The 12,440-nt window shown below is 43.2% G+C and overlaps 1 protein-coding gene across 3 annotated transcripts in view; it reads right to left on the bottom strand.

Moving 5' to 3' along the window:
* ZFAND3 (zinc finger AN1-type containing 3) overlaps nucleotides 1-12,440 on the bottom strand; it is a 316,031-nt gene that overhangs the window by 17,012 nt on the left and 286,579 nt on the right. For all 3 annotated transcript variants that reach the window (XM_089917979.1, XM_022581805.3, XM_022581806.2), the window contains exon 5: nucleotides 8,704-8,871. In XM_089917979.1, the coding sequence (XP_089774105.1) occupies nucleotides 8,704-8,871 (168 nt within the window). The remainder of the gene's footprint in view (nucleotides 1-8,703; nucleotides 8,872-12,440) is intronic.

Genomic DNA, 12,440 nt, shown 5'->3' on the forward strand with positions numbered 1-12,440 from the left:
AATAAAATTTTTAAATTCTATTTACAATAGCATCAAAAAACTAAAATACTTATGAATAAATTTAACAAAGAATGGAAACTGAAAAATATAAAACACTGCTATGAAATTAAAGAAAACTTAAATAAGAGGAGAGACATATCATATTCATAGGTTGGAATACTGTTAAAATGGCAATTCTGTAAATCTTTTTAAAATGGGCAAGATATCTGAAGTATAAACAGACTCTTCAGAAAAGAAGATATGTGAGTGGCCAAAAGGCATATGAAAAAGATGCTTAACGTCACTGGTCATTAGAGAAATGAAAATTAACATACGACAGTGAGATGGCACCACACAACCACTAGAATAGCTAAAGTTAAAAAGAATGACAATATTCAATGTTGGCCAATCATGGAGAAATTGGAACCCTAATACACTGCTGATGGGATTTTCTTAGAAAATGACCATTCAACCTGGCAATTCTACCTCTATGTATTTACCCAAGAAAGTAAAACATATGTCCATACAAAGACTTCTGCATGAATATTTATAGCAGCTCTACTCATAATATCCCCAAACTGGCAACAACCCAAACGTATGTCAAATGGTAAATGGATAAACAAATGTGATTATCCATACAATGAAATAATACTCAACATTAAAGAGGAATGAACTACTGATATGTAACAACATGGACGAATCTCAAAAACAACATACTATGTGGACACACAAGACTGTATAGATATACTGTTTGAATCCACTGATGCTAAAATTCTAGAAAAGGCAAAATTATACCAACAGAGGCAGATCAGTGGTTGCCTGGGGCTAGGGTAGGAGAGTGTAGTGACTGACTGAAAATGAGACACGTGGGAACTTTTTGGGGTAATGGAAATATTCTAAAATTTGAATTTGGTAAGGGCTGTACAACTTAAAGTTACTAAAACTCACTGAACTATAAAACAGGTGAATTTTATGGTATGTAAATTATATATCAAAAAATCCAAAAAACACACACATATAACACACACCTTGCTAGGCAAAGAACTAACTAAAATTATCTACTCTTAGAATTTAAAAAATTCATTTCCTTTTACAATAAGCCATCTTTTTCTCTCCATAAAGAAATATCCTAAAACAGGGCAATCTATCCAAGTAGTTTTTGTTGGTGGTGGTGGTTTTTTTTTTTTTTTTTTTGCGGTATGCGGACCTCTCACTGTTGTGGCCTCTCCCGTTGCGGAGCACAGGCTCCAGACGCACAGGCTCAGCGGCCATGGCTCACAGGCCCAGCCGCTCCACGGCACGTGGGATCTTCCCGGACCGGGGCACAAACCCGTGTCCCTTGCATCGGCAGGCGGACTCTCAACCACTGCGCCATCCAAACTATTTGAAGCCCTATCCAAATAGTTTTGATTAAATTATTATTGTGTTGTTATTGCTAAGACTGGACTATAGAAATAGTTGCAAATTTGCTATCCAGATGGAAAATATTCACTTCATGGGACAAGGGTCTGCTGGTTTGCCTGTCGGTAGGGTATGAGTGGGGAAGTGACACAGGCTTCAGTAAATGTGCTCTGCACGTTTTGTATTTTAAAAGCTTGGTCTTTGATGCTCCTTTGCTGGGGAGGGGAGCTCTTCATGTTTCTAATATCTCTCTACAGCCTTGTTAAAGGACATATGGTAGCTTCGATCTCTGGGACGTGGTAAACTAATGGGCCAAATATGTGGAGCTAGTGTTCAGTAAAGGTTTGATTTGTTTTGCTCTAACACCTCAACTTGCAATTTAGAGAAGCAGCAGAGGGGACTAATCTGTTTGGTTTTAGACCAGAACTCTTACACATTAAAGATTAAATGGGGACTACAAATAAGCATATACTCTTGTTTAGGTGAAAGTACAGTGAGAGTGAGAGGAAGAGAGTAGCAAAGGGAGAAAATTTTCTCAATTTGCCTCAAGACTTTCAGTTACTCTTAGCTCTCATATATACAGTAACTCCCATCAAAGGTTTTCTGTTGCTGCTGTTGTTTTTGCTTTTGCTTTTGCTTTTGGGAGGGGGGGCAGGCACCTCCTTCTCTTGAGCCGTAAGGTAACATAACACCCAGCTGCTGTCTCAGAAGTGCTGGAAAAACTTTAGCCTTTCACTGCCAGACTCAGCATAAAACAACAGGAGCTCCTAGAGGGCTGGGATCTTGGTCACCACACTCTCTATACAACACACTGCAGAGCATGGACTCGATACTCAACGGCAGTAATGATAACACCTAACTGGCCAAACCAATTTGTTCATGATAAAGGATCTCAGGTGTTTCCATGGATACTAGGGTTTTCTGACAGATCCAGGCTAGAACTCTGTACACAGAATAAGGCCTTTTATAAGAAAATATAGCCTCGCTTTCTTTGAGACACAGGACAGAATGCCAAATGTCCCTGACAGTTTTAAATCACACTTGGAAGAGAGTTAAAATAAAGGCCTAGATGTGGGCTTATTTGTGGTGGTTTCTGATGCTGGTGCAATGGACCAGCCTGGTAGTTTCACGTCACCTACGTGCTTCATGATCACCACAGCTCCTCGCCCCACACTCGACCTCAGAATATCACTATCTGTTCAGCAGTCAGTCAGTCCACTGTACTGGACGGGACGGCTGTGACACGTGCACATTCCTTTCCACTTTGTGAATCAGTTCACATTCTCCCTAGATCATTCGTCTAAGAAGATTCAACAGCCTCCTGGGCTTTCCTGTGTGCTTAATTTTTTTTAAAAAAAGTCAAATTAGATCGTGTTGACCACATTCAAACCACTGATAGCTTTTCACTGCAAACCAATGTCCAAACCCTACAGCCTGGAATCTGGAATCCCTTCCCTCCTTTTCTAGCAGTCTCTCCTCACTCAACCCCAAGTCTCCATCGGGCTGCACAGGGGTCACCTGCAGAACACCAGCTTGGTCCAAGCATCCCCTCTTTCTGCACTTCTAAGTCCCACCCTTCCTTTAATGCCCCTATTGTGGAAGCCTGTCCAGAGTCTTCCAGTTGGAATGAATCTCTCCCTCCCCATATTCCTCTAACATATGGCTTGTACCTTGATTAAAACTCTTACGGTAGGCTACGCTGGATGCCACTTATTTCATGCATGTGCCTGCCTTCCACTCAGGACCAGCAAATTCCTACTCTGAATGCCTGTTTAAATCAGCTTGGGGATCTTGGAAAAGTGGCTGATTCCAGGACTAAGCAAGTACAAGATGCGTCCAGAACACATCATGTTAGGCCAGAGAGTAAGAAAATGCTTTTTAAAAAACGGGAGGCAGGGACTTCCCTGGTGGCACAGTGGTTAAGAATCCACCTGCCAATGCAGAGGACACGGGTTCGATCCCTGGCCCAGGAAGATCCCTCATGCCGTGGAGCAGCTAGGCCCATGTGCCACAACTGCTGAGGCCCGCCTGCCTAGGGCCTGTGTTCCGCAACAACAGAAGCCATTGCAGTGAGAAGCCCGCGCACCGCAATGAGGAGTGGCCCCCGCTCCCTGCAACTGGAGAGGGCCCACGCACAGCAACGAAGACCCAACGCAGCCAAAATTAATTAACTAATTTTTTTAAAAAACAAAAACAGGAGGTATGTCACAAAAATACAGAATTCAGCTTGAAGGAATTTCCACTGGCCAAATCTGAGACAATTTGAGCAATAAAATAATTAAGTACAGTAATGAATTATAAACCACTGAAAAATATAAGAGCCCAATGAGTCCAAACCAATAAGAGATAAATAAATGGGGGAGGAGAATGCTCCGTGCAAATGGTAAATGCAGGAGAAGGACTGGAGTTAGCAAAGCATCGTTTTGCAACCATCATAGTGAAGATTGGTTCAGGCAAGAATCATCAATGGATGCTAAATCTAGGAGACCTTTTTGATGATGATCAGGACATTTATATAGTCAAAGTGTTTCCCACAGATTGCTTACTAGTTGCAAGGGCAAAAATACTATTTTTAGAGACATCAGGCAACACCTAGACTGGGTGAATGAAGCAAAATTAACATCAATAATGAGATGCAGATAAACATCCGTGCCTCCCAATGAAGAACCCTGAGGGGGACACAACATCACCCACGTAGCATTCTGGCTGGGAATACATAACCTGAATCTAATCATGAAGAAACATCAGACAACCTCCAAACAAGGAGTGCTCTATTTAAAAAAGTGGGGGGTTGGGAAGGGTAAGCAGAGGAGGGTGGAGAAATGTAGCCTTCAAAATGTCAATATCATTAAAAACAAAGAAAGGCAATGAAAATGTTCCAGCTTAAGAGTCTAAAAGAGACATGACAACTAAATTCAACACTTGATCATGGACTGGATTCTGTACTAAAGGGAGGAAAATGCTTTTATGAAGTATATTATTGGATCAACTAGCAAAGCTAGAATATGGACAAGAGATCTGATAAAAGTATTTATCAGTATCAATTTACTGAAGCTGATAACTGTGCTGCAGTTATATAAAATAACTATTCTCAGGAAACATTCGTTGAAGTTTATAGGGATAAAGGGTCACAACGTTTGCAACTTACTTTCAAATGGTCCAGGACAAACTTTTAATTTCCAAAATGTAAAAAAAAAAAATACCCAGAAACCTTTTCTGATTTAATTGTTAAGTGTGAGGCCCAGACATTCTATATTTTAGAGGCTTCCCAGATTGAGAAGCTCCTAGAGCAGTGGTTCTCAAAACATGGTCCTCAGACCAGCAGCATCAGTTATTACCTGGGAACCTGTTAAACAGGCCCACTGAGTCAGAAGCTCTGGGGGTGGGCCCAGCAGACTGTGTTTTAACAGCCCTCTGTGCAATTCTGATGCCCACTTAAGTCTGAAATCACTGACCTAAACTATGAGCTCCTACGTTCTGTATTCTACCTCCTATATTCCCCACAAAACCTAGCAAAATGCTTTATGAAAAATCACATCTCAATAAATGCTAGCTGAATTTAGCTTGACAGTGAATGAAAAGGCAGAAATGACCACTGAGGCACTTTAAGTCGATAAACTAAAGGTCCCAGCTGAAGCATCACGCTGAGTTTCTAAAGGGAATATAAAATTTATTTTGAAAGCAGTAAATGAAGTCAGATTACTCAAGAGGTTAGTAAAAGCACTGTTGTCCCAAAAGGGAGCATATCATCTTACAGTTTAAGTCACTGTCAACTGAAAACATGCCATAACTTTTGCAAGCTCTTAGACTGGTATTTAAAAATTAATTCTGTGGTTCTGGGAAGCAATGCATAGAGAGTAAAAAGCCATGCGGTATGCATCATGCAAGATCTGATTAGAAAACACAGTATCCACGTGGCTGTGCTGTGGCCCAGATTGGATGAGGATGGCCAGATTTCAGAACACCCTCCAGGTGGCCTTTGGAGAGACAAGACCCCTGTAAAGACAACGAGCTGATCAATTTGCCTACTGAGTAGAAAATGAAACAAATAAATCCATTTTTATGCAATTGTTTTCCATCTTGAGAAGTTAAACTGCTGAAGATGCACTAGGATGTAGGGTATCATCCCAGCCTCACCACATGCTTTTACTGATTGGCACCCAGAAAGATTTCACAGGAAAAGGGTGTTACTATGGTATTGTTGATTTAAAGGTTATCTAGTCACAGCGAGGCAGAGGAGAATTCATCTTCAAAATTCACCTCCTTATTGAAAGCCCATGGAGTGTCTTGGCAATTAACAATTCCTATCACCTCTAGCTGTTCCCTATGTGAGAAGGCTCAGAACTCGCCTTACAAATTGCTCTTTTGAAGATCAAAGGGGAGCTGAATGTGTCTGTGTGCTCTCGATGAGACTGTGATTTAATGGAATTTTTAGAGAAGGTTTGCTGGCAGTGTTTGGATGACAGCCCCAGGCGGAGGATTCAGGGGAGCTTGGCCACTCTTCCCTTTGGAGCATCTTCCCTGTCTTTAATTGGCACCTCATTAGAAATTAATGAAAATGACATCCTCTGTTCTTCCTGCTCTAGGCATCGAATGCTACAAAAAGGCCCATCACAATTCATAACACATTCAATTTATATAGCAACGGCTCTTAAGCATTATTTATGAGATGTGAATTTCTTGTCAGCAGTTAATAACCTGTACAGAGTGGAAGGGGAATGGAAAAAAAGATTGTGAATACATATAAAAAAAAAAGATTTTCTGCAGTGGAAAAGTGTTCTGTTTGAGTTCAAACCGCCTTCCTGAATCTTCACTTTCAGTAGTAAATTACTGTGTTTCCCGTCTTCCAAAACCTTTCAGGGCAGTTAAACGTCTCCCTAGCACTCCATGCAGCCTCAAGGAAATAACTGTACAACTCACCTTTTCCCAGAGATCCAAGCAGACAGGCAGGAGGAACACAAGAGATATTTGTCAGGGACAGTCCCAGAGGTGTGTGTTCCCATTACTGTCCTTCATCTTTTAAAATGTGGCAGCTGACTCAGTCATTTTTCTGGGCACATAAGTATAATGCTCTCAGTGGGCCCAATTGAACTCCCAGCTCTCTCTAGGAAGGCTACATCTGGAGGGACTGCAGAAAGCTCAGGGCTCTCTTCTCCAGCAGAAAAATCAAATCTCTCTATAAGACGACCCTCAGAATTGGGCATAAGCCAAGGGACCACGTGTTAGATCATTTAAAGAGAATGCTCCTCTATGGCAAACCCAGTAGGCACTTACTTAGAAACCCAGCCTCCTGCCTGAGAGGTGAAGAGCACAGCAGAGTAATCTGCACTTACCAGAGTCAGTCAAGTTGGCTTCACTTTAGGAGCACATGAAGTCAACCAACATGTATTTCTAGATATTTTCAGCTTGGTGCTTAAGACCTTAGGAAATTAGGTGGCTTGCATCAAAGCTGAAGGGTAAACTGGGAGACTCGGTTACCACACCTCTGGATCTCTCAGCACTAAACTGTGAATTCTCACTGCTTGCCTGACAAGGAGAGGAGGTTATTAGCCACTGCCAGAGGCGAGACAGCACACTTGATGGACCAACTGCTTGATCCACTAGGGCAAGTCCTGTGTAATACCCAGAATTCAGTTACTTTCAAGAAGGAAACAAGAATGTAAGGTACAGGAAAATCCCATGATTCTAATTTAGGAATCACCAAAGGCCTGTGTTACAAAAGCAACAGGCAAACGGTCAGGGAAGCTGCACAACACTGGTAACAGACTGAACTGCTGAAGCCCCCAGGGGTCCACGTGAAGACCAAAGCAATAATTTGCAGACCACAAAAGATCAGACAAACCACTATGGGCACAGCTGGTTAGCCATGAGACCCCAAAGTTTCCTTGGGTAACCACAGTACTCCTTCACTACCTCATTAAGAATTTTACATTACCTGGGAGGGTTGATCAAGACACAGCCTAAGAAAAAGGTTCTGGGCTCACCTGGACCACATCACATTGCAGGAACAAAAGTGAGGTTTGAAAATTCTGCTGACAGCCTCTGCACCCACGTCTTATCCTACCTCTCTCCTTACACTTTCACACAAGCATTTAATAGGATAAATAAACGCCAGGCTAAAGAATAAAAACTTGTCCAGTGATACCTGGACTCCACATGCCAGTCACCGTTTCTGCAGCTGAATATAAATATGTTTCTGATACTGCCGAGTACCACACACCAGACTGTGTAACAAACAGATTTCTACTCATGACAGGAACGGAGTTCCAACTCAGTTTCCATGAGAGGCTGGAACTCCCTCCTGTCCTTCTCATTTCCAACAGGGCAGATAACTCAGGGACAGGAGCAGCGACGGCTATCTCTTCAGAAGATGAAGAGCTTTGAGCAGCTGTAACTTTCTAACTGCTGGGAGAACCACCCAGTCCTGACTACCAGCATCAGTACTTACAGGATATCTATGGCCATCCCAGAGGTAAAAGGAAGCTTCTAAAAGCTCACTTCTAAGAACAAAGGATACAGGACTCTCAGAGGCTAGAGCCAATGTGCCTGATGACAGCTCTGTCCCAAAGAACAATTTCACAATATTATGCTCTAAAGTCAAGAAATAAAAACAGGGACAGGAAAACTGTAAGTCAGCCTAAATAATGCAGCTACACAATTTCGCTTCCATGTGACACGATGTATATGGTCAAAGGGAGAGGAAGGATTGTTCTAGGTTTTGTTCCACTGTGGGCAGGCATAAAGTTTTTAAAAAGTACATCCCACCAAAAATTCCAAGAGTTGGTATTACACTGGATAATACAGAAGGAAAAGGTTACTTTAAAGCTATTTCAAGGGGTTAACTGACAATGAATTATGGTTCAAAGAAAATAATTTTCTAATCAAACTTTAATTTAAAAGGGATATGGGGGAGAAATCTTCCATTTATTATATATAGTAAGAAGCTCATTCAAAATTAATTTAATATCTGAATTTTATGGCACATATCTCAGAATTTCACTGGTTTGGTTAACTTCTAAATAAGTCATCAATGAGAAGGAACCACAGTAGTATGCAGTGGGGAGAAGCTGAGAGCAGTAAGCAGTGACAATGCAACTCTAATGAAATATGTGTAAGAGTAGTTGGGGAGGTTTTTGCCTTTTCTGTATGTGTGAGAGGAAATAAAGGGTGTTTAGAAATAAGAATCCTCTACTCTGATTTCCCAAGCTCCAAACCTATAGCTCGCAGGGAGGTACTCGGGAGAAGAATGAAGGAGCTCAGCCTCTCAGGGCGCCAAGGACACAGCCTCCACCATGCTGTGTCCTCCACTGGGGGGACGCTTACCGCAGCGGCACGATCCCAGTTCCTGCTGCACCAGCTCCAGTTTGGTTTGGCACTGGAAGCACCGACGTCGGCTTTTCTGTTTAGATCGGCTGGTTTCCTCGGATCGTTCAGTATTCTCCAGTAGTCGTGGCCGTTTCACTGGCGAAGCCTCATTCTCAGACTGTGAATCTGAGCAAAACAACACATTTGGGGGTCAGGGTTAGTGCTTGGCCTGGCAAGCACAGCTGATTAATGTACAGCCAAGGCATTCTCCTGACCAGGCTACTGCCCTTTTCCAGGAACCGGATCAGTATGAGCAAGAGCCAGTTCTTCTAACTGGCCTGGTTTACGTCACAAATTGTGACAAGCATGCACCTTTAGAGCTGACTTCTAACAAGCCAGGCCCAAGCTAGGAGAGGAGGGTGGGTGGCTCAACAAACGTCCGTTCTGTGCTGTCTTTAAAAAACATCCATCTCTACGAGGAGGCCATTCGAGCTGGAAATGGGATCCTCTCTTTGTGCCCCTTCTTTGGGTCCTAGCTGTTTACTGCTTGTATTGGTTATTTATCTCTTCTTGGATCTTTGTCCTTAAGTAGACTGTACTTCGCCAGAGAAGGGACTGTGTCTACTATTTCTGTATGTCACCATGCTTAGCACAATTCTATACCTGAAGTCAGTGTTTCATGGGTGATCCATGATCTTTTCTAGTAAAAAGACATTTCTAAGGGCTTCCCTGGTGGCGCAGTGGTTGAGAGCCCGCCTGCCAATGCAGGGGACACGGGTTTGTGCCCCGGTCCGGGAAGATCCCACATGCCGCGGAGCGGCTGGGCCCGTGAGCCATGGCCGCTAAGCCTGCACATCCGGAGTCTGTGCTCCGCAATTGGAGAGGCCACAACAGTGAGAAGCCCGCGTACCACAAAAAAAAAAAAGACATTTCTATTCCTATGCACAACTAAACACATAAGAATCAGGTTCTAATACTGAAAACGATTCCAACTTTATTCAGAGTGAACAAGTGTCCTTGCTTGTTCACAAATAAGCTGTCCCATGGCCTCCAGAGTGGGGTGGTACAGAGGCAGGACTTGGCACCGCAACCCTAGGGCTGGTGCCAAATTTGCAGGTGAAGGGAGATGTAGTGTGCAACAAGTGTTTTGTATAATCTTAAAAAAGTAAAATGCAATAAAGTTCATGTCACAGGCAGACTGTAAATAACTCTTGCTTTCAAAAAAAAAAACAAAGAAAAGAAAAGAGCCAGCACTTGGGGGGCTCTGTATTCTTGGAATTACTGCCACTACATACTGACGATGCACCTCTCGCCAAGGTTCCAAACTGATTTGTGCTAAAACACCTCTGGAAGAGAGTCTCCTAATACAGTAGCTTCTTACTGGTCTCCCTGCCCTTCCCCTTGTCCTACAGTCTATTCTCCACACAGCAGCCAAGTGACCCTGTTAAAAATCAAGTTAGAATCACTTCACAGTCCTGCTCAAAATCCTCTAATAGCTCCCCTTCTTGGAGGAAAAGTTCAGATACTTCCGATGACCCTCAGAAAGGCCGTGCCTTTCTTATGTGCCCTCCTCCCATCTCTCTCCCCTCATCCCCTGCTACTCTCTCCCTCTGCTCCACCCACACTAGCCTCCTGATTGTCTCCTACCTCAGGGCCTTTGCACCTTCTGGTCCCTTTGTCTGGAACACTCTTCACCCAGATCTACAGGGAATCCCCTCTTTTAAGTCTTTTAAGCTACATTTTCAATGAGGTCTTCTTCCCTGAAAACCCTATCTAGACCACTCTTGCCCCCTTCAGCAGCACTTCCCTTCCTCCCTTTTCCTGCCTTTTATTCCTCCACAGCACTTAGCTTTTGACATTATCCTCCAGGAGAATGTAAACTCCTGGAGGGCAGGAAGTTTCACCAGCTTTGTTCACTAATGTGCCCTCTATGCCTACAACTCAGTATTTCTTACATGAATAAATCTTCTCCTAAGGCAGTCCTGATTTTCTATTTACTGTGTCTCTAGTGAGAAGCGGTAGACCGTTGGCAGTTTTTCTTTCTTTTTTTTGGCCGCACTGCGAAGCATGGAGGATCTTAGTTCCCGGACCAGGGATCGAACGGAACCACGCCCCCTGCAGTGGAAGCACAGAGTCTCAACCACTGGACCACCAGGGAAGTCCGGCTGTATTTCAAGGAAGGCTGTCTGTATCCCCTTCCCAGCCTCCCTCTGTGTGGAGAAAATGCTGCATTTCGCCCGAGCACTCACTGGCCCCGACAGTGACAATGGTACCAGTTTGCTCACAGCCCTCCGGCCCACCGCACCTTGCACTGACTTTCAGAAGGTACGCACCATTCTTAGCAATTGTAAACTTCATTTTTCATTTCATTTAGTTCTTGCAGCCTCCATGACATTTTCCCCCAATACAAACCAACTAAACAAGGCCTTTGATGAAAACAATTGAAAGCAAGTTCAGCCTATTTCCCAGCTCTGCTGAGCAAAGCTGTCCAAACCTAGTGAGTGTGATGACTGAGGCAGCCAGACACACCAGGCCCCTCCCCTTCCCCTATAAGAGCAACAAGCAACAATCTAAATGTAAATCATTACAAGGCAGGAAGACAAAAGAAATTCACCTGGTATCGGCCACACTGTTCGCCGGGGTGGGGGTGGGGGGTGGGGGGGTGTGCTTTTTTACAAACCAGAAAGGGCACTATTTGTATTAATAACCCTATTTCGACTTTTTTTTTTTTCCATTGGGTAACGAGAAAATTCTAGAGTAAAAACAGAAACCAAAAAATGGTGTTTGTTCTGAGACAAGGTCCTAAATCTGGAGCATCCACATAAGAAATTATCCCCCAACCCTGGGGGGTGAGGTGGGGAGAGGAGAGAGATTAGGGTTCACACAAGAAAGTGGCTGAAGGCTTTGCATTATTAAATTGTTAAAATCCAGAGGCTCTTGACACGAGGCCAGCACACCTCAAATATAAAAGAGGACTCGGACCCTCTTTTATTTGCACTGCAACCTCATAGAACTGAGCTTGTGTCTGGAAATGCAATGTTCACATTCAAAGCTGTTTCCCAAGTGAATCTGCTCCAAACTGACAAATGTGCTGTCTACCTACATAGCATCTATTTCCATTTCTAAAGCAAGCCTCTGCTACAAGAAGACAATTTACTTTCAGTATGTCAATGTTATCCATGGCTAACTATTTTCAAACAAGCAAGAGAGTGATATGCAAAGACAATATTTTTTAACATATGATTCCTAAAACTGAGAAACAGAATTCATATTGATATAATCATCACTGGTCATCACCAAACAACCCAGCTGATGGAACGCCCCCAAATTAGGAGGCCTGTCCAGGCCTGATCTCTTTTCTTCTAATTCTCCACCTTGTCTGACCAATGAGCACTCAATAATAATAAAACTAAGGAATAGGTCTGCATGGTCTCATCCTGAAATTTTCCTTTATCCATTCCACACTATATATAAAGACAACTGCATTATTTGTTCTGGAAGGCAGGAGACATGGGATGTTCCTGAAACAGTGGGTCCTTAGGGAGGTCTTTGATGCTGCCAACAGCTTCTGGCGGCACTGCACTGGCCATCCTAAAGGAACACCACTCAGCCCTAGTCAGTCCTCTGAGAGTCAATGTCTCAGCATCTGTTCAAGTCCAAGACCTAAGGCATCCATGTATAGAAAGCCTGAGCCATGAGAAGCAGTCCTCAACGAGTCTGAACCAAGACAGGTGAAATGTTTACCAGAATGTATT

This window comes from Delphinapterus leucas, chromosome 10 (assembly GCF_059928025.1).
Source record: "Delphinapterus leucas isolate spDelLeu-1000000601 "Yukka" chromosome 10, BTC_Dleu_Yukka2, whole genome shotgun sequence".
Lineage (NCBI taxonomy): Eukaryota > Metazoa > Chordata > Mammalia > Artiodactyla > Monodontidae > Delphinapterus > Delphinapterus leucas.